The 22,960-nt window shown below is 39.6% G+C and overlaps 3 protein-coding genes across 7 annotated transcripts in view; 2 read left to right on the forward strand and 1 right to left on the reverse strand.

Moving 5' to 3' along the window:
- Positions 1-6,640: 6,640 nt before the first annotated feature.
- rtbdn (retbindin) lies at positions 6,641-10,192 on the forward strand. The gene is made up of 6 exons (XM_056752464.1): positions 6,641-6,756; positions 7,484-7,646; positions 7,803-7,890; positions 8,077-8,205; positions 8,456-8,552; positions 9,307-10,192. The coding sequence occupies exons 2-6, from the start codon at positions 7,490-7,492 to the stop codon at positions 9,637-9,639; spliced, it is 804 nt and encodes a 267-aa protein (XP_056608442.1). The 5' UTR covers positions 6,641-6,756; positions 7,484-7,489; the 3' UTR covers positions 9,640-10,192.
- A 2,643-nt stretch (positions 10,193-12,835) lies between these two features.
- Positions 12,836-14,422, reverse strand: junbb (JunB proto-oncogene, AP-1 transcription factor subunit b). The gene has a single exon (XM_056752441.1). It carries the CDS (start codon positions 14,176-14,178, stop codon positions 13,252-13,254), a length of 927 nt encoding a protein of 308 aa, XP_056608419.1. The 5' UTR covers positions 14,179-14,422; the 3' UTR covers positions 12,836-13,251.
- Positions 14,423-14,539: 117 nt separating this feature from the next.
- Positions 14,540-22,960, forward strand: part of hook2 (hook microtubule-tethering protein 2) — a 31,067-nt gene continuing 22,646 nt past the window's right edge. Inside the window, exons 1-6 of one of the 5 annotated variants that reach the window (XM_056752368.1) lie at positions 14,554-14,696; positions 17,827-18,076; positions 18,712-18,790; positions 20,318-20,433; positions 21,119-21,205; positions 22,217-22,301. In XM_056752368.1, coding sequence (XP_056608346.1) covers positions 21,159-21,205; positions 22,217-22,301 — 132 coding nt within the window. In that variant the 5' untranslated portion in view covers positions 14,554-14,696; positions 17,827-18,076; positions 18,712-18,790; positions 20,318-20,433; positions 21,119-21,158. Of the gene's footprint in view, positions 14,697-17,826; positions 18,087-18,711; positions 18,791-20,317; positions 21,206-22,216; positions 22,302-22,960 lie in introns of all 5 variants that reach the window. The other 4 variants (XM_056752370.1, XM_056752369.1, XM_056752373.1 and 1 more) reach the window with 4 other exon arrangements.

Consider the following 22,960-nt stretch of genomic DNA (forward strand, 5'->3'; position numbering starts at 1 on the left):
AGAATTATGGAGTGCCACAGGGATGCCGAGAGTTTTTTAAAATAAAAATAGCTCTGTGACTAACAAAGGTGTGGTACTTACACGTTCAAGATAGTCTTTACAAATGAACACACCATTTGAGACATAAATACAAGCCTCCGACAGCTCTTTCAGACTCCAATTAAAATATGGTCCCCGATAAGTAACTATACTGTGAATTAATCCCCCTCAAACACATTTGAGGATTATGTCATAGAACAAAAATATTTAGAAAAAAAACGTAATCTTTATTTACACCGAGTACAATGGCCCGCCTTGTTGGCAGAGACTATTTACACTAGCTCCTCCCACCAATATGTGATTGGAATAGAGAAAGTGTAAGATTGACCCCATTTCAAATAGCGACTCGAGTGGCATAAAGTGTAAAGTCTATATAGCGCCCATGTGATTTGTGACCGGGGTTCTAATTCCGTCTTTAACTTTTTATTACTTTACAGATCAAAAAGGCATTTGTTTTCAATAAAATTGATTTAAGACTTTACAATTATTTTTTATTCATAAACTTTAATATCTCAATAAGTTGCAATCATTTTAATAATTTTTATAAATATAATGATTTGTTATCATTGCATTATGTTTAATGCACAACAATACTGAGGTGCAAATAGTAGCGTTATCTTTCACTATTTATAAGTAAAAAGAATCATACTAGTATTTCTACTTAATCCAAAGAAAATAGGCCCTACAGCTGTTTTTGGTTAGTGTAAATAGCATATCTCTAAGAAATGCTGCTATTTTCATTTAATGTAAACAGAACTTACTACTATTTAAACTTAGTGTAAATAGCATCTGTCGCTATTGTCTCTCTAAAGTGCAAATAGTCGCTGCCAGATTGACTTTGGAGTGATGGAACCGGCAGCGCTTGTAAATCAGAACTTGCTTCTGAGTTTTGCATACGAAAGCACACCATCCCTTTGGTATTATTATAGATAGTAACTTTAACCCTAACAGTGGGCCAGACCGATTTATTTAGACCCCACTGCCTGTGTCACCCCCTGTATTAAACCAACCGTAGACTTGATGTAATATTTCAAGGGTCTTATCAATATAGGTATTTATGATAGTCATAAATGTCTCTAGTTCCTCAAGTTAAATCAACAGGAACTAACACAGAGATTTTACAATGTAAGAAATATAAAAAGAACAAAAAAAGATCAATTTACTGAAAAAACAGATCATGTTTTGTCAGATTTTTATGTGATTTGGTTGCTGATCAAGAAGTCAAGTCAAGTCAATAAAGCTCACTTGACGTTTTACATAAGTAAACAGTTAAAACAACTAAATTAAAGAAACCCGTGTCATACACACTATACACGTTTGTATATTAACCGTGTTTTATACTCCCACATTCAATATTTTAGTTTCTATTTTTGTTTTCCTCGTATGTATAAACCAAGCGTTGTATTTACTGTACTAGATAAGGTTTGTAGATTTATATATTGAAGTATTTTGCCCTCTGGTGTTGGACTGTGGAACTGAATATCAAAACGGCGCTCTGTACAGAAAATAGTCATTTTTGGGTTCCCATTGTCGACTTTTACTCAAACATGACAAACATGAAAAGTATCAAATATTCATCAAATATCGTGAATTGTGTAGCCCTGTACAGTATAAAGCTGTTTAAGTCTGCGCTCGAGTGTTGTATCTCGTGCAGTTATTACCTGTACATGTTGAATGGGATATTGTGTAGCGCTGAAGCATACAGACCTGCATACAGCTGTACTTCACGTTACACTGTTAATAAGAAGTGGGGAAATACTTTGGTTTTATATGTACTCCTAAAACGTAATAGTTTAACATTAACAATAAATATACAAACTTTGCTGACTAACATGTTGAAGAAAAACTTGACGTCTTTCCTCGCGCTTTCTTACGAGCAGGGGCTAATGCATGTCTGCTTAACTATCCATACACAAAACACTGAAATGAACCTGTCAATCAAACATGAACAACAAACATCGACAAACCGTCTCACCGCACAAGCTCGAATTGCAACCACCCCGTGACATTTGATTTGTGCCGCCGGCGGGAGTTTCAAACCTTCTTACCTGTTGGGCTGTTAAGCTGCTACCAGCAGAGCACCTTTATCTGATTGGGCGATGACGAGTGAACAGCCAACCTTGAGTTACGACACGTTTCTTAGGTCCACGACATAAGGACGAATACACTGGAACGTAATTCGAATATAAATTTGTCTAAAGTGTTCAACGGATACAGTGTTTTAATAAACCCTCAGCGAGCAAACCCGCCAAAAAACCCGAGGGTGGACACGTAACGACTAGAGATGAGTCACGAATTTCGAATATCTGATTCGGTTTTTTAATTATAGAATTTCGAATAGTGTGTGTGATCTTAAAAAAATCGCCGTGTTTTCACGCGTAACGTGTTCAAGTAACCAAAGGGTGGCGCTGCCAATAACTACGCACCTAAAACCTAAAGGCTGCCATTCAAGAGACAATAGAGGAAAACATTTTCTCACAACAATTGTTAACGAAGTTTGTAACGGCGGGCCAGAGAGTTTAAGCCAACGTTAACCGGAATGGAACAGATGGCCATAGCCGATGAAGAAAGTCAACAGTCCATCGGTTTAAGCATCCCGCACACTTTATGGTGTTTAAGAAACGAGGAAGGAAACCCTCCGGTTCCGTCACAAAGAAAATGGAATACATATTGTCAGTGGTAGAGCGACCATCACACCTGTACACTTCTCAGCGTTCCACTCTAACTGCCCGCATTTTCCTTGATAAACCTCACTGCTGTTTTTTAGTTGGTATAAATGCGCATGCTCATATTTTACAAGGAAATGTTCTAGCATTATGAGCGGTTGATGCTGATCGACGTACTGTTAATAAGTGCCGTCATTCGGTTGTTAATATATTAATGTTTCAGCACGTTATCTTAATGCGTGGCTTTATGTAAGATTGCCTATTCCATAATAAATAAAGCAGTGTGCCGTCACGGATTTAAAGCTTAAATGGGGAGGAGGGGTGCGAATTTCGAATAATCTTCGAATAGTTCTCATCGATCTTCGAATATTATTTTTTAGTGGTGGGCCGTTACGGCATTAACGCATCGAGACTCTTATCGCGCGATAAAAAAAATGTCGCCGTTAATCTATTCTCAAAGTTGGGTTGGGAGCTGGGTCTATACTACGCAAGCTATGATGACTTTCATCTTGATATTTTAGCGCGGATGTATACCTAGCTTACTTGCACTGTAGGGGGCGAGAACGAGATTTTTCAACTCGCGGGATTCGCGTGATTCGCGCCACCTCGTCATCTCATAACCAGGGCTTCATTCGCGTCATTCGCGCCGCCTCATCATCTCATAACCAGGGCTTCATTCGCGCGATTCGCGCAGCAAGTAGGTCTATCTCGTCTTTGCATTGATTTAACATGTAAATCACTCGCGCTTGACGCGCCATTAGTGTTTGGTCTGAACACAACATAACGTTACTGTGAAATAACCACATCAAACGTGACGTGCTAACATGGATGCATCTATGAAGCCGCCGGGTTTGCTTCAGGGACAATTTATTTTTAAGAAGCTTCCCAATAGAAACCTCTACAAGACTGAGGTTGTTTGCACCTTGTGCGGTGTGGAATTGGTTTACTGTATGGAATTGCTTTACATACAGTTGGTTTAAAAAAAACTTTCTCTCAACAGGTAGTGGTCTAGCTTTAGTTGAAACCAGTAACTTTATATTGGCACCTAATGTATAATGGCTCCTGTATGACATATCGCATGTTGCTCCCTAAATCTTTGTAAGTTGCTTTGGATAAATGCGTCTGCTAAATGACTAAATGTAAATGTACTGTAGGAGCTCTTCCAGTCTCAAGTACCACCTGAACGCAAAGCATCCCTTAGCTATTGCGGAAGTAACACAAGTACATCTTATTGAACATAATTTAATTTCCATCACAAATTATCATAGTAGAACAGCTTTCTCAAGCAGTTTGTGATGCATTTTGGAAACAGGAGATGAGCCCCTGGTCTAATGCGCCACCTGGCTTGAGAAACCCGTTCTCAAAGACTTACTTTTAGTCATTATTTGGGTAGCACACATATTCTGAATGCCTTCGGCAGAATTCAAATGAGCCATTTTAATCTAGATTAATCTAAATTAATTCCAAGATTAATCTAGATTAAAAAAATTAATCTATGCCCACCACTAATTATTTTTGCTTTAAATGACGATCCCTAGTAATGAAAACTGTTCTCCAAATTCAAGATAAAGGGACAAAACGGTACCTGCATTGTAATAAACTATCTTCGAGAGTCGCAATTTGATTACGCTAAAATGAACAAATGTGGATGACACAGCTTTGAGTATTACAGCCAATCATGAATATACTGGCCAATCGGAGGCGTTTAAATGATTTGCCAGAAGAGTTGTTCTGAAGTGCGCCACACTCATAAAGTTTATCATGAACAACCACGCATAGATAAGCTTAAGAAAGAGATTCAACTTCCTTTTAGACTGTTTAATGAATAACCTGAAGCCATTGAGTTTTGATTTTAGTGATGTTGAATTTTCTTTGTTTGTTTTATATATATGTGACCCTCGACAACAAAACTTATGGGTCAATTTTCAAAGAATAGGACAATATCTGACTGAAATACAACCGTTTAAAACTCATGAATCTGAGAGTGCGAAAAAATATAAATATTGAGAAAAGTTGTGAATCAGAGGCACTGTGGCAGGCCATCCACTTTTACAAAAATAAAGTTTTCATATATTTACGGTAGGATATTTACAAAATATATACAAAACTTTGTTTCTGTTTAAATTAAACAAGTTAATAGGGTTAATCTATGTTTTCAACATTTTCATTATTTATATTTTACAATTTATTTAATATTCATACATTTAGAATGACATTAATCTCATTACGTTGTGCAATTGTTTTGTGCACATTTGTCACATTTTTGACAAACTCTGAGAAGTAAATTATCACTTGTATCTCTAATCAGCAATCCTATGATTTCTTTATTTATAATTCGATGCCAGGACAAGGTTACACACAAATGGTCTGTGGATCTCGACGGTAGACTTGGCCACCCCATGGCCACCGCATATAGAAAACTCTAGTTTTACCACTGCCCGAATTCCCAGTGGCAAACGCGACAGCGTGACTATTATCTTCCATATTTTCTTACAACAAACCATTTTAGTTCCACAAAGAACCATTCAGTCAAAGGTTCTTTAAAGACCCATCTCTTTTTTACGTCTGAATATCCAAAGACATGTTAATGGTATTAATTGAATTTATGCTTGGTGTCATGAGGGTGGAGATAGGAGCTGGTTAGAAAAATACAACGAGAGGGATGCATTGATGTGGTGATAGAAGTGTGAAGAAGAGAGGAGGACACACTTGTGAAAATCTTCATGTGTATAGGGTAAGATACTATATCTCTAACTCACATCCTACATACAGGTTGAGATGCATACATGGAGCTATGAATATAACAGTAAGGATAATGTATCTCGTTTTGATCTTTTGAAAGACTAAGGGGCGGTTTCCCGGACTGGCCTTAAACCTAGTCCCAAACCATCTTAAATGTAAAAGGTGTCTAAATCGATAAAGAAACTTGCACTGACATATCTTCAAATATATCGGTGTGATTGTTTTGTCTCAAGATGCCCACCAGTAATGTTTTTTTGTATGTTTAGAAGATCGACTTAAATATCCTAATTTAACCAAGGCCTAGTTCTCTTTTAAACTAATCCCTGTCCGGGAAAACGCCCCCGTGTGTTTTTTTTTTAAGTGTTTGTGAATGATGTAACTAATGTGGCACCATTAGCACCGGCTCTGTTTTCATAACGTGAGGGATGAGAGCGCTTCATCAGACGGCTGTGACACAAAGGATTATTATTCCAGCTCAAATGACCAAAGGCTAATAGCTTCTGTCTGCTGAACCCAAAATAAACCAGTCCATCATGAGCCCGACACAGCGTCCCCTCGCTTCCGTTCACCATTCACTCTCACAATGAGCAAATCAAACATTTCACTAACACTCCTGAAAGAAATCCTCGAGCATCCATTCATCTCTGAAGCTCTGTAAGTAGGGCAGAATGTTTTCGTTTAAGGCCAGAAACGTCTTAAAGCAGAGCGTGGAGGAGGGATTACTGCAGACGGAGGATTAAGACAAGCCTCCAGATTCACAACACCAGCGTCTGCCAGGAGAACAAAAATATATATCAACAGCTCACCTCAGCATCGTATCATCTTGCACCAGAAAAAATGGAAATAGTATTTTTTGAAATACTTTTGTGTGTATAAAGACATTTTGTGTATAAATGAGAAGTAATCACATGACGTGGCAGCTTGAATGTGGAGCTCAGAGGAGCAGTGTTGTGTACTAACAGCTCAGACAGGCTTTAGCAAACTGAAGCAGACAGTTTTCAGTTCATGTGACTGTGTGGCACCTGTTATATAAGAAACAAAGTCATTACAGCTTATTATCAAAATGTTTCTTACCTTCTGATATTTTATTGTAACCAAGATCAATAGATAACAAATAGACAAACACACAGTGTGTGAAGGCCTGTGTGTGAATGTGTGTTTGTGTGTGTGTGAGACAGAGAGAGAGAGAGAGAGAGAGAGAGGGGAGGAGCGTTGTCATCGAGATGTCCTTCATCTGAGCTCGAGGGAAGAGTGCGTTCAGATCCAACCAGAGAAAATCTGAACACAGATCATCACATCAGAGTCTCAGGTACCATCAGTTCATATTGAAGAATTATATTGAGAGTTTATGTAAGATGTTTATTGTGTGTAAATAGAGTACAGTAAATCTCTCTCTCTCTCTCTCTCTCTCTCTCTCTGCGTGCCTGCGTGTTTAGATCTGTGATACAGTTGAAGAGAAAAAACACTTCTGGATTTAAAAAGCTGCTTTTGTTTTTATTATAACGTGTGTTCAGGTCATCTTCTAGAAATTCAATGCTGAGATCCTGGTTGAACTGAATTTTTCATCTTCAGATTATCAGGATTTTATTTCATTCTTACAGGAATCCTGTTTAATTCCACAAGAATCAGTACAAAAAATTAAATGTCAAATAGTGCAAACAGACCTCAGTGTTTAACTCATCTTAATTTACAATCATCCTCAACAATAATTGTTTAAAAATCATGTAGATCTATGGAGGTCCAGGAATTTATTCTTGAATTTATTCTTATTTGTATTCTTTTTCTATGAACTTTTTTCATTTTATGATCGTTCTGTATTTATTTATTATTCTCCTATGATTTGTTGTTTTATTTTTTTTCTTTGATTTAATTGCTCGTTTATACATTTTATAAAAAATTTTGTTCAAGTATGCGATTTTCTGTGCTTTTTACATATAGGTGTCGTTACACACAGATACACATAAATGTAAATATTTAAATGCACGAAATACAGTATTGTAATATTATTTGCCGATGATCTTTTCTATATCTAACAGGTCAAAATGGGCGTATCCATAGCGTTGCTCGGCCTCGCTCACCTCGCAAGTCTATTGGCTGCCAGTGTGATGAGTCATGAAGGGGCGTGTCTCCAAGACGGTAATCACAAGGCCACGCCCGGTCCAGAGCCGCACCTGCAGGAGTGCTCTCTCTACAGACATAGTGTGTGCACACTTTACTTAATCTGACCTAAATCAATCATATCATAACAATTAAGCCTGAAAAACGTTTTTAACGACCCAGAATGAGGAACAACATGAAATGAATGGATGGATTCGTTCAGGGGTCATTTGTAAATGTTTGTTTGTTTCTTTTCAGATTCATGTTGTTCTCAGAGTCACGTTCAGGATCTTTCTGGATCTGTGGAAAAGTCTGTTTGGGATAAATGTGGTCTCCTGTCTCCACCGTGAGTCTGGTTTTACTCCATCAAGAATCCATCATGAGTACAATGTTAAACCTTCACACAGAATAAAATACTGATGGATTTAATAGCTTAATTGAGAAAATCTTGATTTAATCCAATCAAGCAGTATTATTTCAGTATTCTCAATATTATTTTTTACCACTTGTCTCTCTCTCTCATTTTCTAAAGCTGCGATTCTTTCCTAAAGCGCGTTGTCTGCTTTCACCGCTGTTCACCTGATGCCGCTCGATGGCCACACCCACACCGTGACTCCTCCCTGAAGGCGGTGCCACTGTGCCACAGCTTCTGCAAAGACTGGTGAGACCACACCCAGTCATCACAGACATGTCAACAATCTGTCAAACTAAGCTCAGATTCATCTCGTCTGCAATCAAAAGTCAATATTATTGAAGATCTCATTATGACCTCAAACATTTCTCATCACATTTACTTATTTTACTTCTACAATCACATTCATTATTATTACAACAATTGAGAACACCATCAGATCTCTTGTATATAGATATCTGTTGAGAACATTGTTTATTAAGATGTTTTGTTGTTGCAGGTTCGAGGCTTGTAAAGCAGACATGACGTGTGCTCGGGACTGGACCGCTGATCCACGAGGTCTGAACTGTACCGGTGGATGTGTGCCGTACCAGCAGGTGACTTTATACAACACTCATTTACTCAAGAACATGACTTCTGCTCCCTTCAGATCCACAGAGTGGTTGCCAGGGTGATGCCCGGTGGTTGCTAAGGTCTTCTGGGTATTTCTATGTCTTCAGGCCATTGCACATCGAAATTTCGGCATGTACAACAATAAACACGACCTCACGTTGTGTCAATCACATTTTCACACAGCCTCCGATTTTTTCATCCTTCATGAGAAAATTTGGACCGGGTTCGATTTCAAGCATTTTGAGATGCGTTTGACAATTCAGAGACACCGTACAAACGAGCGCCAAATACAAAAAACCGCATATGAAAATATGCAAAGACCTTTACAGATGTGGCTGTTTCTCATGGTTGCCAAGTAGCAGCTATGCAGTTGCTGGTTGCTTATTGGCTCAATTCAATAGAAATCCATTCTTTTTCTGTTACTTCCCCTGATGTGAGTTTTGCTTATTTGATGGGATGTAACGTTTTGTTCTTCACCAGGTAAATGTCAAAGATCAACAAATACGGCAGAGTAACATTTGTATGTGTGATGTGTGTTCATATACAATAGTGTGCGAGATAATCTGACAACCTTTAATTCTGTGTCAGAAATACATGAAGAGACAGACAGAATGTGTGAAGAGCTCCAGGCATGATGTACACAGATGGAACACACACATAGAAAATTCACATACACACACACACACACACACACAAATGATCATTCCTGTCACCTGTGTGTGTGTTTGTGTCGTGCAGATGTATCAGCACGGACGAGACCTTTGCGAGAGTCTTTGGGGAGATGCTTTCGTGACGGTTGAAGATGACCCCGGGGAAGAGGACGGGGTCGAGGGTCACAGCTGCGGTTGTCTGACTCTCAGTCCCTCAGATGGAGAGGTGATGGCGGCTCTGAGAGTTCAGCAGGGCGACCCGGAGGAACTGGACACGACCAAGAGCGACCTGCCCCAATACAGAGCCCCCTGCCCCCCAACACAGCCCGACACACCCCACGCCCGCAGGAGAAACAGTGTTATGCACAAACGCTCCTTAGTGACCACCGATGTGGAGGGGAGCGGGAGTGGAATGATCTAGATCAATGTTGTCATTATTAATGTACCGGAGAACAAGATCGAGACTACCATAACATTAAACACCACACACTATTAGATTGAGCACAACAATGCGTTATATGGAGAAAAACAAATGCTTCACATGCACACAAAAACATTTGTATTTTGAATGCATGACATTACAGAAGTGAAACGAGTGCAGATTCCTTTGTATGGAACCACATCAGTTAATTTATGGTAATATCATGAGATTTCTGAACTGCTTTTCATGATCAATAAACCATATCACACACAGATTGAACTTGGACACACATACGTGTGTCTGTAACTCGTCGTCTGTAAATGTCCTGACCGGAGTATTAAATGAGAGAGTATGTTTAGAGTATTCACTCACACATGACAGTATCTGAGAATATTGTGTTTGACTGGAGGTGTTTTGACAGTCTTTAACATGAGAATGTTTGTGTCAATGAATAGATGTGTGAACATGAGGTGTTAGGTGTTTTCGAGCTATTACAAGTTTCTAATGATGTCTTAGAACTTATATCGACAGAAATAAAATGTGTTTTTTAAAGTGCAAAGCTCACTCTCTTTAATCCCTTTGAAGATGAATTTGATCTCTGACTCATATAACTGTGTTATTATTACAAACTGCTAATAATAATCAAATAAAATATAGACCTACGGAAATTTAGAAGTCCTAGTAATGAACTGAAATATGTATAATGTTTATATTTATGAGGAACTAAAATTGATAAATCGGAATTAAATATCAATTATGCTTATGTAAAAATAAAGATTAATAAAAATACGACAAAACTAACAAGAATAACTGCTTTATAACAATAGCATTATGTAACAGTCTCGAGGCAGTTCGTGACATAGACACGAAATTTGGAATCTATTAAAGCGTGTTCATGGACACGAATATCCCAATTTTTCGTGTAACTCAAAACGACTTTCAATACACAGACTGCGTGTGTTTTACATTTATATATGCATGACCTGATATCAAAAGAAGTCGTACATATTTTAGGATGCCCAAACCCTAAATTCACAATCGCAGAGGGCTAATTTAGCTAAAAACCTCCAAGTATCTTTGAAATGTTATGGACACTTACGGACAGTAGGTGGCGCCATTGACTAGACTACCGCTAAAATGAAGTGACATCATTTCTGCTGGATGTGCTCATGAGTGTATGTGGGAGAAAGAGACAACATGTGTAGAGACTGTGGTGGAGAAACCATGAACCCACATTTTGTCGTCATAACTCACTAATGTATCGTCCGCGTGCGCGGCGTGCGTGCGTGCGTGCGCGCGTGTGTGAAATCCTTATTTTCCAGATGCTAAAGGAATCTTTCCTATTATATTAAAAAACAATCAATCTAATAATTAGGTTCTAATAAATCAAGGTTCTGTCAACATTATTTAGGATGAGGATAAAGGTCCTATCTAAAGGCCAGAATGTTCTTCAGGCTACAAAGTCCACCTAAAGGCCTAAAGTGTTCTGAAGATGTTAAACTTTGATCAAAGTTCTGGAACATTCTTAGACTAAAAATGAAGGAGGCGGTGTTTAGGCGGTGCTCTATTACGACTCTATAGAAACTTATTCAGTCGTATAGCCTGAGTCTCCCAAGCCTCTAATGCATTCTTTTAGTTAACAATGAAGGCCCTATCAAATCTCTAAAACCTTATTCAAGCGAATGGTTATTATTATTTAGGTGAGTGATGTCATATAATATACATTGAGATTTGACTTGATTTAAAGGGTGTATTAGTTCCACACATTTGTGGGCTATTTTAAGGTAAACAATTCTGGATATATTAGAAACATTAATGAACAAATGAAACCCAAATAAATGTAAACACAGATTCTTAACACACATTTCTAAAGATATAAGGTTGTTCTGAAATAGTTCCTATTATAGCTATACGAGGAAATGAGAGAATTTAATGATCCATTCATATTCAAAACCAGATTGACAGATTAAAACCCACACTGTGACATGAAGCTAAAGATCACCGAGGAATCTTAAAGCGGTGTTCTTCTTGATGTGTTAACAATACATGGAACAAAACAGGTTTGAGAGACAGAGAGGAAACGAGGGTGCGTGAAACTAAACGTGTGAGCCTTAAAATCTCCAAAACAACCTGACATCGTGTGCGTGTGCGCGCCCGCTTCAGCTCTTTGAAGTGGTATTCTTTGAGAGCGAGAGCGAGCAGAAAAACACGCAGGTGGGTCACTGACGTCATTGACACGTGGACCCGAGTGGGCTTTTCTCGCTGTGTAGAAAAGTTCACTTTTAATTCCATACAGGCCCGGTTCCCTCCAGATCTCATTTCAACAACGCGCGCCACCGCCCAACCCTCATTCCAAAGGTCGCAGTCACTTCCCAACAAAATTCGTTTTCCCTTAGCAGCAAAGGAATAAAATAAAAGCAGATGAGACTGACAATGACGGCTCGGTGTATATAATTAATAAAGCAACATACATTGTAATAGGTTAATAATAGTCGTTTAGTGGGTTAGTGTTGGCACTTAAGCCTTTTACTTCGATCTTGCTTTTTCAGTCAAAGTTATTCTTTCTGTTATGGCTTAAGTTAAAGAGAGTCTATAAAAGTGAACTTTTAAATGAAATAAACGGAATAGAACATTTAATAATGAAATGGTCACATTCGGTTTTATGAGCTGTTGTGTTCAACTTATTTCAGTTTTTAGAAAGGTTTCCTAACCGTTATTTGTTATTTTTCCCCTCAAGCATTAAATTCTATGGAAACGCACACGCACACACATCATCCCACTCACTGGCAGTGGTCTTGTCCAACTTCGGAAACCCCCCCTTACTGATCTCCAACGCCACTGTTCCCAGAGCTGCGCAAACACGCACCGCCCAGGCATGTGGGTGGGTAGTGACGTACGTGGCACCAAAAATAACCATATATGGACGTGCAGACTGACGTCAGAAGGAAAGGCCTAGTACCCCCGTGTTAGGTGCGTGAACGCGCTGGAAGCGCTTTTCAAAACACCTGATTTCTGAACGATAAACGCAGATTCAAAACAAAATCTATGTTTACGCGAACGTTCTGTGTGTGAAAGATATATGTTGAAGTGTAGAGTTACGCAAGAGTGGCAAAACAATTCTAGCCCCTTTTTTATGTGAGACAACATGTTAAGTCTCTTATGTCATGTCAAAAATGAACAGCCATACACTCAAAACTTTCATTATTTCAAAACGTTTACTTAAATAAACAGCGCACACAATAAAAAACACATTGTAAACAAGTGACATTGTTAACACAGGTCAGGATCAACCCGACAAGAAGAATAATTTATAAGTTGAGAAATGGTTCAACAACACGAGAATATCAGATGCGTTTACATGGTGAAACATAAATATTGATCGTTATTGTTGACGAAGCGAACTGCCTTTCCATCGAGTCCTCGGACCCGGCTCCGGGGAGCGCAGTGTCCGCTCTCGGTGTCCGATCTCTTCTGATCCGGACGAGGGTTCGAGGTGAGCTGAACGGTGTCCAGAAACACCAGTTCACAGCTCATAGAGTGCTTGTGAACTCCCAGTGTCATTCGGTCGGTGTAGAACACAAACAGTTACCAGTGTCATTTTGCAGTAAACGCTTAAAACGCCTCCATCTTACTGGTGAGCATGAGCTGACAGCCACTGTTCATGTGTCTCAGGACCTTCTGTTTGAGTTGGGCGACCTGTTCCCGCAGTACCGACGCCGTGTTGGACAGCCCGGCGTTGTCGTTCTTGAGACCCTTTACTTTGTCCTCGAGCCGGGCGATGCGCTCCAGCTTGCGCTTGCGGCACTTGGTGGCGGCCAGTCGGTTGCGGAGCTTCTTGCGTTCCGCCTTGATGCGCTCCTGGCTCTCCATGTTGATCGGGGACATGGGCGGCGATCCGTCGCTGCTGTGCATGTCCGGAACGGTCTGCGGTTCCTCCTTTAACGCCACGAAGCGCTGCGGGTGGATCGCGGAGTGATGGAAGCCGTGCGCGCTTTCCTGGTGTTGGTTCTGGTGCGCGTGCGGCGGCAGGTAGTTGATGGTGGCGGACGGGTGGCTGGGTGCTGGGCAATACGCGTTCAACGTCGTGTAAATGGGAGGCTCTGACTGCAGGGAGGAGCCGAAGACGGGCGCAGTCGTGGAGCACGTCGTCACGCCACCCGCTCCAATCGACACGTTGGGCGGAGGCATCTGGTTCATCTTGTGCAACGCATCCAACGCCTCGACGAAACCTTCCGCGAATCCCTCCTGCTCGTCGGTGATGCCCCGGCCGTACAGGTACTGACCCGGCGTGGGTGTCGTCAGGACCCCGTTGCTGTTCTGAATGATCAGTCGCTCGAGCTCGGGCGAGGCGAGTTTGAGTGACCCGACGTCAGAGCTGGTGGTCTGGTACAGGTCCGATTTGAGGTTCCGATAGGGTTCGGACAGATTCAAGTGCATCTGCTTCTGAAGTTTAAAGTCGTGTAGACTGGCGTCAGAATGACCGTAACCCAACAGAAACGAGTCGTCGTGATAAAACGGCTGCTCCATTTTTGCACACATAGAGTTCTTCTTAAATGACAGTTTCGTGTCTGATGAGTTCAATGTGCGAGAGCGCAAACGATGACAGTCAAACAGCGTTCTTGTAGTCCGATGTGATGAATCTTGCTCTTGAATGAATGAAACGAAAGTCCCAAAGATCGTGAAATCAGAACGCTGCTATTGTCGTCTCCTTGTGCGTTTCTGTTCCAAGTGGACGCGAAAGGAGAGCGCGATGTAGCTTTGATTTGGTCTGATGCGTTCGCTCGTGCTGATCGGGATCCCGGTTCGTTTTTATAAGCGAGCTTGGCACTGACAGCTGACCACGCCTCCGACGTCGCATACGTCAGACGCACGCATACGTCATTGTCGGGAACCGTTGGGACGGCAAACAAGCCTGAGGGCGAAGCGTGCAGGTCAACGGGGAGAAATCAGTCTTAAACTTGAGACGTTTTAATACATTTTTTAATATTATAACATTTTTTGGTAATCTTGAGGTTGTTTGTGCTCGACAGAATAACCTCGAACTTTGAATTCACCAGGTAGGCTTTAACGCCACACTCAGACAATCAAAACTTAGGTGTAATAACGCAATACATATTGTTATTGTTACATATTGTACTTCACTGTGACTACGTTTGTAGTTTTACTGCTGAACTAATTTTTCATTGCGTTTCATCGTTCACGTTTTGTATTGTCATCCTTTGACTGACATTTTATTATTATCGTAATAGTGACTTAATTGTTGTTTTTCAACACGCTGAATGCGCAAGTTAGTGAAAGAAACAGACAGCCAATGAAAAAAAACACTGCTCGCTTTGGACGCCCGGACGCGCAGACTTCCTGTAGAAAGTTTACAGTCCAAATATGGGCACGGTGACGTTGGGTTCCTTTCCGAGGGAATGCGACTAGCCCCGCCCACTTTATCTGGAGCGCTTAACAGAGGCGCGTGTTTAATCTCATCATTCATTTGAAACACCTGCTGTACAGCCCAACCCACGAGTCCAGACAAAACTCTTCTTTTTATTCATACCACCACAATCACACATCTAACATTCAGACATTAAAAGACAAAAAGGCATTTATAATTGAACTAAAAGTAATAATCATTATGTGAAATCGGTGTCACGCATGGTTATGTAGTATCTGTTTCATGGAGAAAGAGCTTTTAGTTATAGAAAGATGCTTTTACGGTGTATAAATGAAAACATTATTACAGTATTTAAAGTGACAGTTCACCTCAAAACGATTATTGTTCACTCATCCATAAATCATAAACCTGTATTTCTTTCTTCTTCAGAACACATAAGAAGATATTTGAAGCGTAGCCAAACAACACTGAAGCCTATTGAACACGAAACCACTGAGACATTTCTCAAAATATCTTCTTTTTTGTTCCACTCAAGAAAGACTCGCTAACATGTGTACAACCACACGAGGGGAATGAATGGTGACAGAATTTAGATTTTGGGTGAACCTTCCTTTGTATTTTGTCTGGAATGTGTTTTCTATTCTTTGTGCTTTATTTTCACTTAAAGAAACGGACTCCGTGTTGGTCTCATTCCCTCTTTTAAATTCGATCCGGTTTGTGTGATGTATGTCATCAATATTTAACAGTGATGGCGGTACAGTAACATGAATCTGAATGTTATCGGATCATTTTCATCTTCTCAGAGACAGCAGCATCTCGGGACAGGTGACGCTCCGCTCTGCACCTGTGTGTGTGTTCGGGTACATCAGGTGTTTCATTTCCACCCACGTCAAACCAGCTCCAGAGTTCCCGTAACATATCCCATGTGTTCCCTGTGAAGTAAAGAACTCAATACAATCGTCACTGAAAGATACAGAGTTTATAAAGTTGAAGTTGTATTTGTACACGCACAGACAATACAAGTGATATTGTTTCAGCAAAGCTCTCAAAGTCAGCAGTAAGATTAATAATAACAAACACTACCAGGGCTATACACACCATCAAAACAATACAATACTTAATATGTTTGTAAGACATCAGAATTGATCATTTTATAAATGAAAACCTTCCAATCTGTCATATAATCTACACGTAACAGAAATAAACACACCTATTTTGACCTTTTTTATGTTTATGATACTTTAATGCTTCTAATCCCATAATTAAATTAAACTACTTTAGCCTGAATTCAACAAACTGGGTTTGAAGCACTAATATATAACACTGTATCACTGATACTTATGAAGAATTTTTAAATATGAATTAATCTTATCCATATGATTGCGTGATCTGTGTGTGTGCGTGTGTAAGTATCAAGACATAATATAAGATGTGTCTTCTGTCCTGATAAAAGCATTTCCCTGATACACTGAGTCTAAACTAACCTTTGAGGCCTTCACTTCAAATGATGAACTTGTCAAGATTTACAGATTGTGTTAGTTTATAGCCAGATTTGAAGATGAGGATGAGGATGATGGTGATGAAGATCTGTTCTGTCCCACACTCTTTTGGATTTGAATGGCAGTGTGTGTCTGTAGATAAGTGTGTGTGACGCTGTCAGGCTGTTGTGACATTGAGCCGGCAGATCTGCAGGGGCGGTCGAATATTTACCATAAGACTGAGTGGGCTGTAAGTGTGTTTGTGTGGGGCATGATGCCATCTGGACACTGGCAGAAGTGAAAAATCCCACACAGACGGGTAAACCTGTGTATGTGTGTGTGTTAAGAGGCCAAGGTCAATGTGTTGTTGTTGTTGTTAACCTGGACTCATGGGTGGTTGGTACATGCAGTTCTTTGGCTGAATGTTTCTTTGATGCAGGTGAAGGGCAGGAGGTTATGATGTGACTTTATTCCAGAATTTAAACAAATGTTTCACCATGGTATACCCCTGCAAACTTAAAACATTTCTGTGTTTCTCTGCACACACGCACACACACATAAATAAGCAAACAATGTACAATGTTAATATTGAAACCCTTTAACATATTTTGTTTTGCACAAAATAACACCTTAAAGGGATGGTTCACTCAAAAGATGAAATCTCTGTCATTGTTTGCTCACCCTCATGTAATTTCATACCTGTATAAATGAGAAAGATTTTTAGAAGAATGTTAGTCATTTTCACTTTAAGTCATGTCATACATGCCTCAGAACTGTTTGTTTTCCTAAATACATCTCATTTTATATTCAACATAACAAAATAATCTACAAAATATGTTCTACTATGCTAGCGGATGATGCACAAGAACTGAAAATTGCAAACATTCTTCCAAATATCTTTCTTTGTGTTGAACAGAACAAAGGATCTTGAGAATGAGTTATTTTAGGGCGTAGTATCCCTTTACTGTCCTTTAAAAGAAATGGAATATAAAAAATGAACTGTGTGTATATTGTGTGTATTTTCATATTAGGTTTACATGGGTACAAGCCAGTAAAAATATTGTAACCTGATGATCAGCGAGAGAGAGATTTGCCTGAGGAAAGATCACGTTTGCCGTAAAGAGTGTGAAGCAACATCTTCGAAATGCACACAAAAAACTCTCAAAAGTTGTAATCTATTCTGCATATTTGGATAACAGCTTTAAGACAAATACCTCCAAACCCCTTTTTAGAACAGGATTTGATCACAGAAGTGCATAATTTAGTTCTTCCTCCATGTACCACACACACACACACATCTGTACCGTCTCTCTCTCTTTACAGCGGTTCTGTTCATCAGACGGTCACGTGGTCATGACTCACACAGGCCTCTGGTGTCAGAGGCTGATCAGGGGTCAGCACACACAGACAATCCCCTCAGAGTCGCTTCTGTTCGTGTGTCAGCAGAAAAACACAAGATGTTTGCTGGAGAGAGAGTCGCTGTTGACCGTCAGCAGACAGAAACAGAGCCAAACAAAGAGTTGAAGAGATGTGAAGAGTCAATTGTGTCAGAAATACTCCACAAACAGAGCTGGTAATGATGAGTAAGAAATTATATTCATCTCGTGAGATATTATGTCTTTCTTTAAAACCACCTGAACTGTCTGTTGTCTATGTAGGGAGCCTTCTGAGGCCTCATCTTAATGAAAATGTAATCTCATAAGTGACTAATTCAGAACAATTGATACTCGAAGAAACTAAATATTTTGTAGGGAACGTTCTTCAAACGTTATTCAAAAATGTTCCTGCAGTAACGCAGTTAATTTTGCATTTTATCAACATTACATTTTATTGCTAAACGTTCCAAAAAACATATGAAATGTTTTAACTTTTGGGAAACATTCAGGAATAAAGTTTTCCCAATTTAATGCAATTTTTCTTTAAGCTAGGATACAAGTAGTAGATACAAGGCAGGATGATGTGTGATGGATTATTTTATGAACCCTGTGGATGCTGGGTTTCTTCAAATTCTTTAAAACAAATTCATTTATTTCTGTGTATTTACAAGATTTGTATGAATATTTTGCATGTTTAAGATTGTTGATCTCTTGCTCTAACATATGACTATCAAAGCGAATTTAGAAGTGCTTATCTCGTCATTTTTGATGATCAAGTGAATGTAACTTGTTTTGCTGTTTTAATAATCGTGAATCTTCTTCTCTGGATTAGAGGTCGCGACCTTTGTGTGTAGCCTGACGTCACTGGTGAGATAACAAGTGCCAGAGAAGATAAATCACTGATAATGAGAGTGAGTTGAGTTACAGTAAAACATCACACACACATCCTCAAAAAAAAAACTGATTTCTGTCTGATAGAAGAACCTTTTGACTCCCTTATATCTGTTGGTATTTGATAAACGTTACGGGAAGGTTCATCATTTTAACAAAACAAGACATAAACACAGCATGAAAGTGTCCATTCTTAACCCTTCCATGATCTCCTCTCAACCCCGACCAACTCAATGGTTTACAAATAAAATTAAATTGACTACCACAAAATAATATGCACTTCTGATTCTGGACTGAACATTGAAGACCCTGAGACCCTGAGAACGTTTTATTTGTAAAATAATCATCATGAGAAGAGCTTTTATTTTCCAGACTGTATGTAACGCTCTGTCAATAATGGTACGAAGGCATTTCTTCGGCATGTTCAGACACAGATCAGCTCCACATGAACACCACCTCTCCCCACAGCTACAACACACACACACACACACATTTCTAGGTGGCAGATTGATTATAATATAGCTACAGATTTATGATCATTTCCATGCTTCAGCTATGTCTATTGTAGTGAAAACATGGTTGATTTATGATTGTTTGACTGCAGTGAGCATTGTGGTTTGTTGTTCAGATGATGATGTGAGTTTATGTGTTTTTCTCTGCGCGTATGTCGTGTTCGTCTGTAAAAGGATTTTGAGCTTGAAGAGTTGAGTTTAATTACAGCTTCATCTTGAGCTTTTGGACGGAGGTTTAATGTCTGTATAATGACGTCTAATGTTCAGTAATTACGTGAAGCTCTCATTACACCAGAACTCTGAGTTCTGCCCTATAAACACTGTCTGTATAGCCATCTCTCTCTGACCTCTAGAAGTGTAACTTTTGTTAATGACCATCATACCCGGAGTCACGTTAGCAACCGCCTCGCATCCCCCTAGCAACCACCCAAAACCCTTGAGCATCACTTTACAACAAGAAACTGAAATGTACTTTTGTAAATGTAATTTTTCAATGTTCACGGTAAAAAATAGCTTGGGTTCACGAGAGCTCGAAACTATTGCAGGAACTATAATATTCCATCATGTCAGAGCCCAGGTTTGGATATCCACATTGCTTTGTTCTCATTCGTGTAACTTCATCGGGCAGCCGTTCAGTTCCCAGCGCTGACTCGAGACCAGTCGTCTGCCAAAGGCGGTGCCATCTGACCACACCTTTAATCCACAGAGACGATCGCCCGCTGACGCCCGCCGGCCTCTAATGGCCACCCACAAAACTTTAGTCTCATTGTGATCGCTAAACCAAGCAGATTTTCTGGTTATATAAGAAACCGAAAGAATTCATAATGCAGATTTTACACAAAAACGTCTTGAGGTCAGTTACATCAGAACGTAGATGTCGTGAATTATCCTCTTTACTTGACTCATCAATACCACAGCGGCATGAAACAGATCACTGAAAATCGAAATAGAAAATGCCAAATCATGTTCAGAAGTTGATATTATTAGCAGAACTGAGCATTGTTTGGTGTGTGTGTCCGTGTGTGTGTTGTACAGACGCTCCCTCTCTGGTCTCCAGACTGAAGGTGTGACTCTGGGTTTATATCTGCAGGACAGAAACGTTGCAGCAACGCCCTGCGAGACGACACAGAAACACCGGTTTGATTTTACAGGTTTGAACGGTTAAATTCCTTCCTCACCCATAAACTGATTCTCGCAAGCGTGTCAGTGGGTTAACTCCTCACACATCTCACCCATGCTTCACTTACATTTCAATGTCAGACCCAAACCAACCTTTTACTCTTACCTCGTTTACTTCATGCACGGATTTTTACTTTCAGAAGATCACCTCATATTTTAAAGCTTTTCATATCTTTCTGTCATATGTTATTCTTATATCATAAAATACTTTTTGCTTTATTGTCTTAAGGACAAATGCAAACCACTGTGACTTAAAGTGTCTTGATGAATGTTTAATTTTCACGCTTTCTTAGTGTTTATTCGTTGTGTGTCCAGCCCTCACAGTTCTCGTTATTACTAATAATTGGTGTTAAATAGAGGTTTCGGGTAAAGGATTTATTCAGTGTTGTGATAGTGCAGATGTGGTTTGGTGACGTGCAGGGGATTTGGCAGGATGCTGTGGTCACAGTGGAAGTGAAGTCTATGGTCTGTGTCTGAAAGATGCTTATATTTATATACGACCATTAAAAAAAAATTAAGAGACCTTTTTAACATTATTTACAGTTTTCCAAAATTTACTACGTGTTTAAGTAAAATGATAGTTTATGTTTCGTTCTGTGAACTACTAACACTATTTCCCCCAAAATGTCAAATAAAAATATTTGCATTTATTTGCAGAAAATGAAAACTGGAGAAACAGGTGAAAACAACGGAAAAGATGCTGATGTGTATTTGTTCAGACCTCAAATGCTGCAAAGAAATCAAGTTTGGTTTTAACAATTTTTTTATGTGATAACCTGGATTTTGATCACTGTGGACTGGAATGACCATAACACACCAAGAAATGATGATGTAATGAACACTTGGAATGATTTCTTCATTTTTTCCGTGGCTGTATATCCCACGTGTTTCTCAATGAATCTGACTGTGTGTTTGTCAGACTGTTACCGTTAAAGTTGTCGCTCTGGTGTCTCTACAGGCAATATTAGTTTCAATAATACAACCACACAATCATGAGACTTTTAACGGACGTTTTCTCACTCCTGTCATTGTGTAATGAGTTGTGCACACCTTCTCCAAAGAGCTTGAAAATACACTTTTCTGCTCGTCACACACAAGACTTTGTTTGTGTGTTTTATATCAAAACTCTATGGGCATCTGTCTCTGTTTGTCTGTAGAGACCGAGCGTGTGTAACATCACTTACTCAAGTTGTGTGTGTTATTCTCATTTTAATGGTCCACCTGGACTCAGTAGGTCACCCACCCAAGTGACTCCTTGCTTGCCCGCTTTCACAGTCCATCTGCAACACACACACATACACACTTTTATGATTTGATCTGGTTTCTGAAGAATGTGTTTACATTTTTGTTTGCTTTGAAGATTTAACTGACAATATTCACACACACACACACACTCTTTTATCTCTCACTGTGTTTGCTGTCGGCTGGAATGTGATATGATGTGTGTGTGTCAGTCGTTTATGTTTCACAGGAATGAGTGTTTGATCTCACCGCTGCTCTTTCTGTGCCGAAAAACCAACAACTGAGGTCACTGCACCTCAACATTTGTTTACACACACACACACACACACACATGCATGAAAACACACACACACAGACGCAGAGATTTATCAGTACACATGTAATTTGTGTTGATAAAGATGCTTTTGATGGAACATGTTATTTCTCCTGTCGCGTCTCACATACGAACATTATCTGGAAAAATAAACAGCCATAAAGAACAGATCTTATTTCTGCTCTCTCTCTCTCGCTCAGTCTCCTGGAAAGGCCGAGCAGACGGACAAACAGGAAGCAGCTGTTGCCGTGGAAACAGGCCGTGGCGCGTGGGAGGGATTGTGAGGTAAGAAAGATGAACAAATGAAGGAAAAAATAGACGGAGGGGATAAGGCCGAGCTGGAGAGAGCTAATTAAATTCTGCCAGCCAGGGGAAAGGACGAGTGTGTGTGGGTCTGTGTGTGTTTTTGTGCATCCATGTGTGTGAGTTTGTGTGTGTGAACCTGCGTCGGTAGCTGGGAATAGACAGTGACGCAAAGAGTGACAGCTCAATCCAAACCCTGGCAACTAAACCAGGATCTCTCTCTCTCTTTTTACCTTCATGCCATTCTTTTTTTTTGTCTCTGTAATTTTTTAATTTTAAATTCTTGAAATTAAAAATGATCTATCTCTTTCTCTCTCTCTCTCTCTCTCTCTCTCTCTCTCTCTCTCTCTCTCTCTCTCTCAAGACTCAAAGAAGCTTTATTGGCATGATAAAACTAATTTTACAGTGCCAAAGCACAGGAAAATTAGATCTCTACATTCAATTAAATCTTAAATCTCTCTCTCTCTCTGTGTATAAAGTATTGTAGAATTGCTATAAAATAATTGATAAACAAATTCATAACAGGAGAAGTAACAAAACTAAGTTGTATTTCTTGTAAAATGATTTATTTTTATACACACAGGTTTTGTTTTACACACACACACATATTTCACAATTCTATACTTGGCAGATGGTTTTAT

Source organism: Triplophysa dalaica, chromosome 7, assembly GCF_015846415.1.
Source record: "Triplophysa dalaica isolate WHDGS20190420 chromosome 7, ASM1584641v1, whole genome shotgun sequence".
Taxonomy (NCBI): Eukaryota; Metazoa; Chordata; class Actinopteri; order Cypriniformes; family Nemacheilidae; genus Triplophysa; species Triplophysa dalaica.

Coding starts and splice junctions, on each gene's coding strand:
- junbb (XM_056752441.1), bottom strand. CDS start 14,178: ATGTGTGCAAAAATGGAGCAGCCGTTTTATCACGACGACTCGTTTCTG.
- rtbdn (XM_056752464.1), top strand. CDS start 7,490: ATGGGCGTATCCATAGCGTTGCTCGGCCTCGCTCACCTCGCAAGTCTA. Junction 7,647..7,802: donor GTGCTCTCTCTACAGACATA/GTGTGTGCACAC, acceptor GTTTCTTTTCAG/ATTCATGTTGTTCTCAGAGT. Junction 7,891..8,076: donor TGTGGTCTCCTGTCTCCACC/GTGAGTCTGGTT, acceptor CATTTTCTAAAG/CTGCGATTCTTTCCTAAAGC.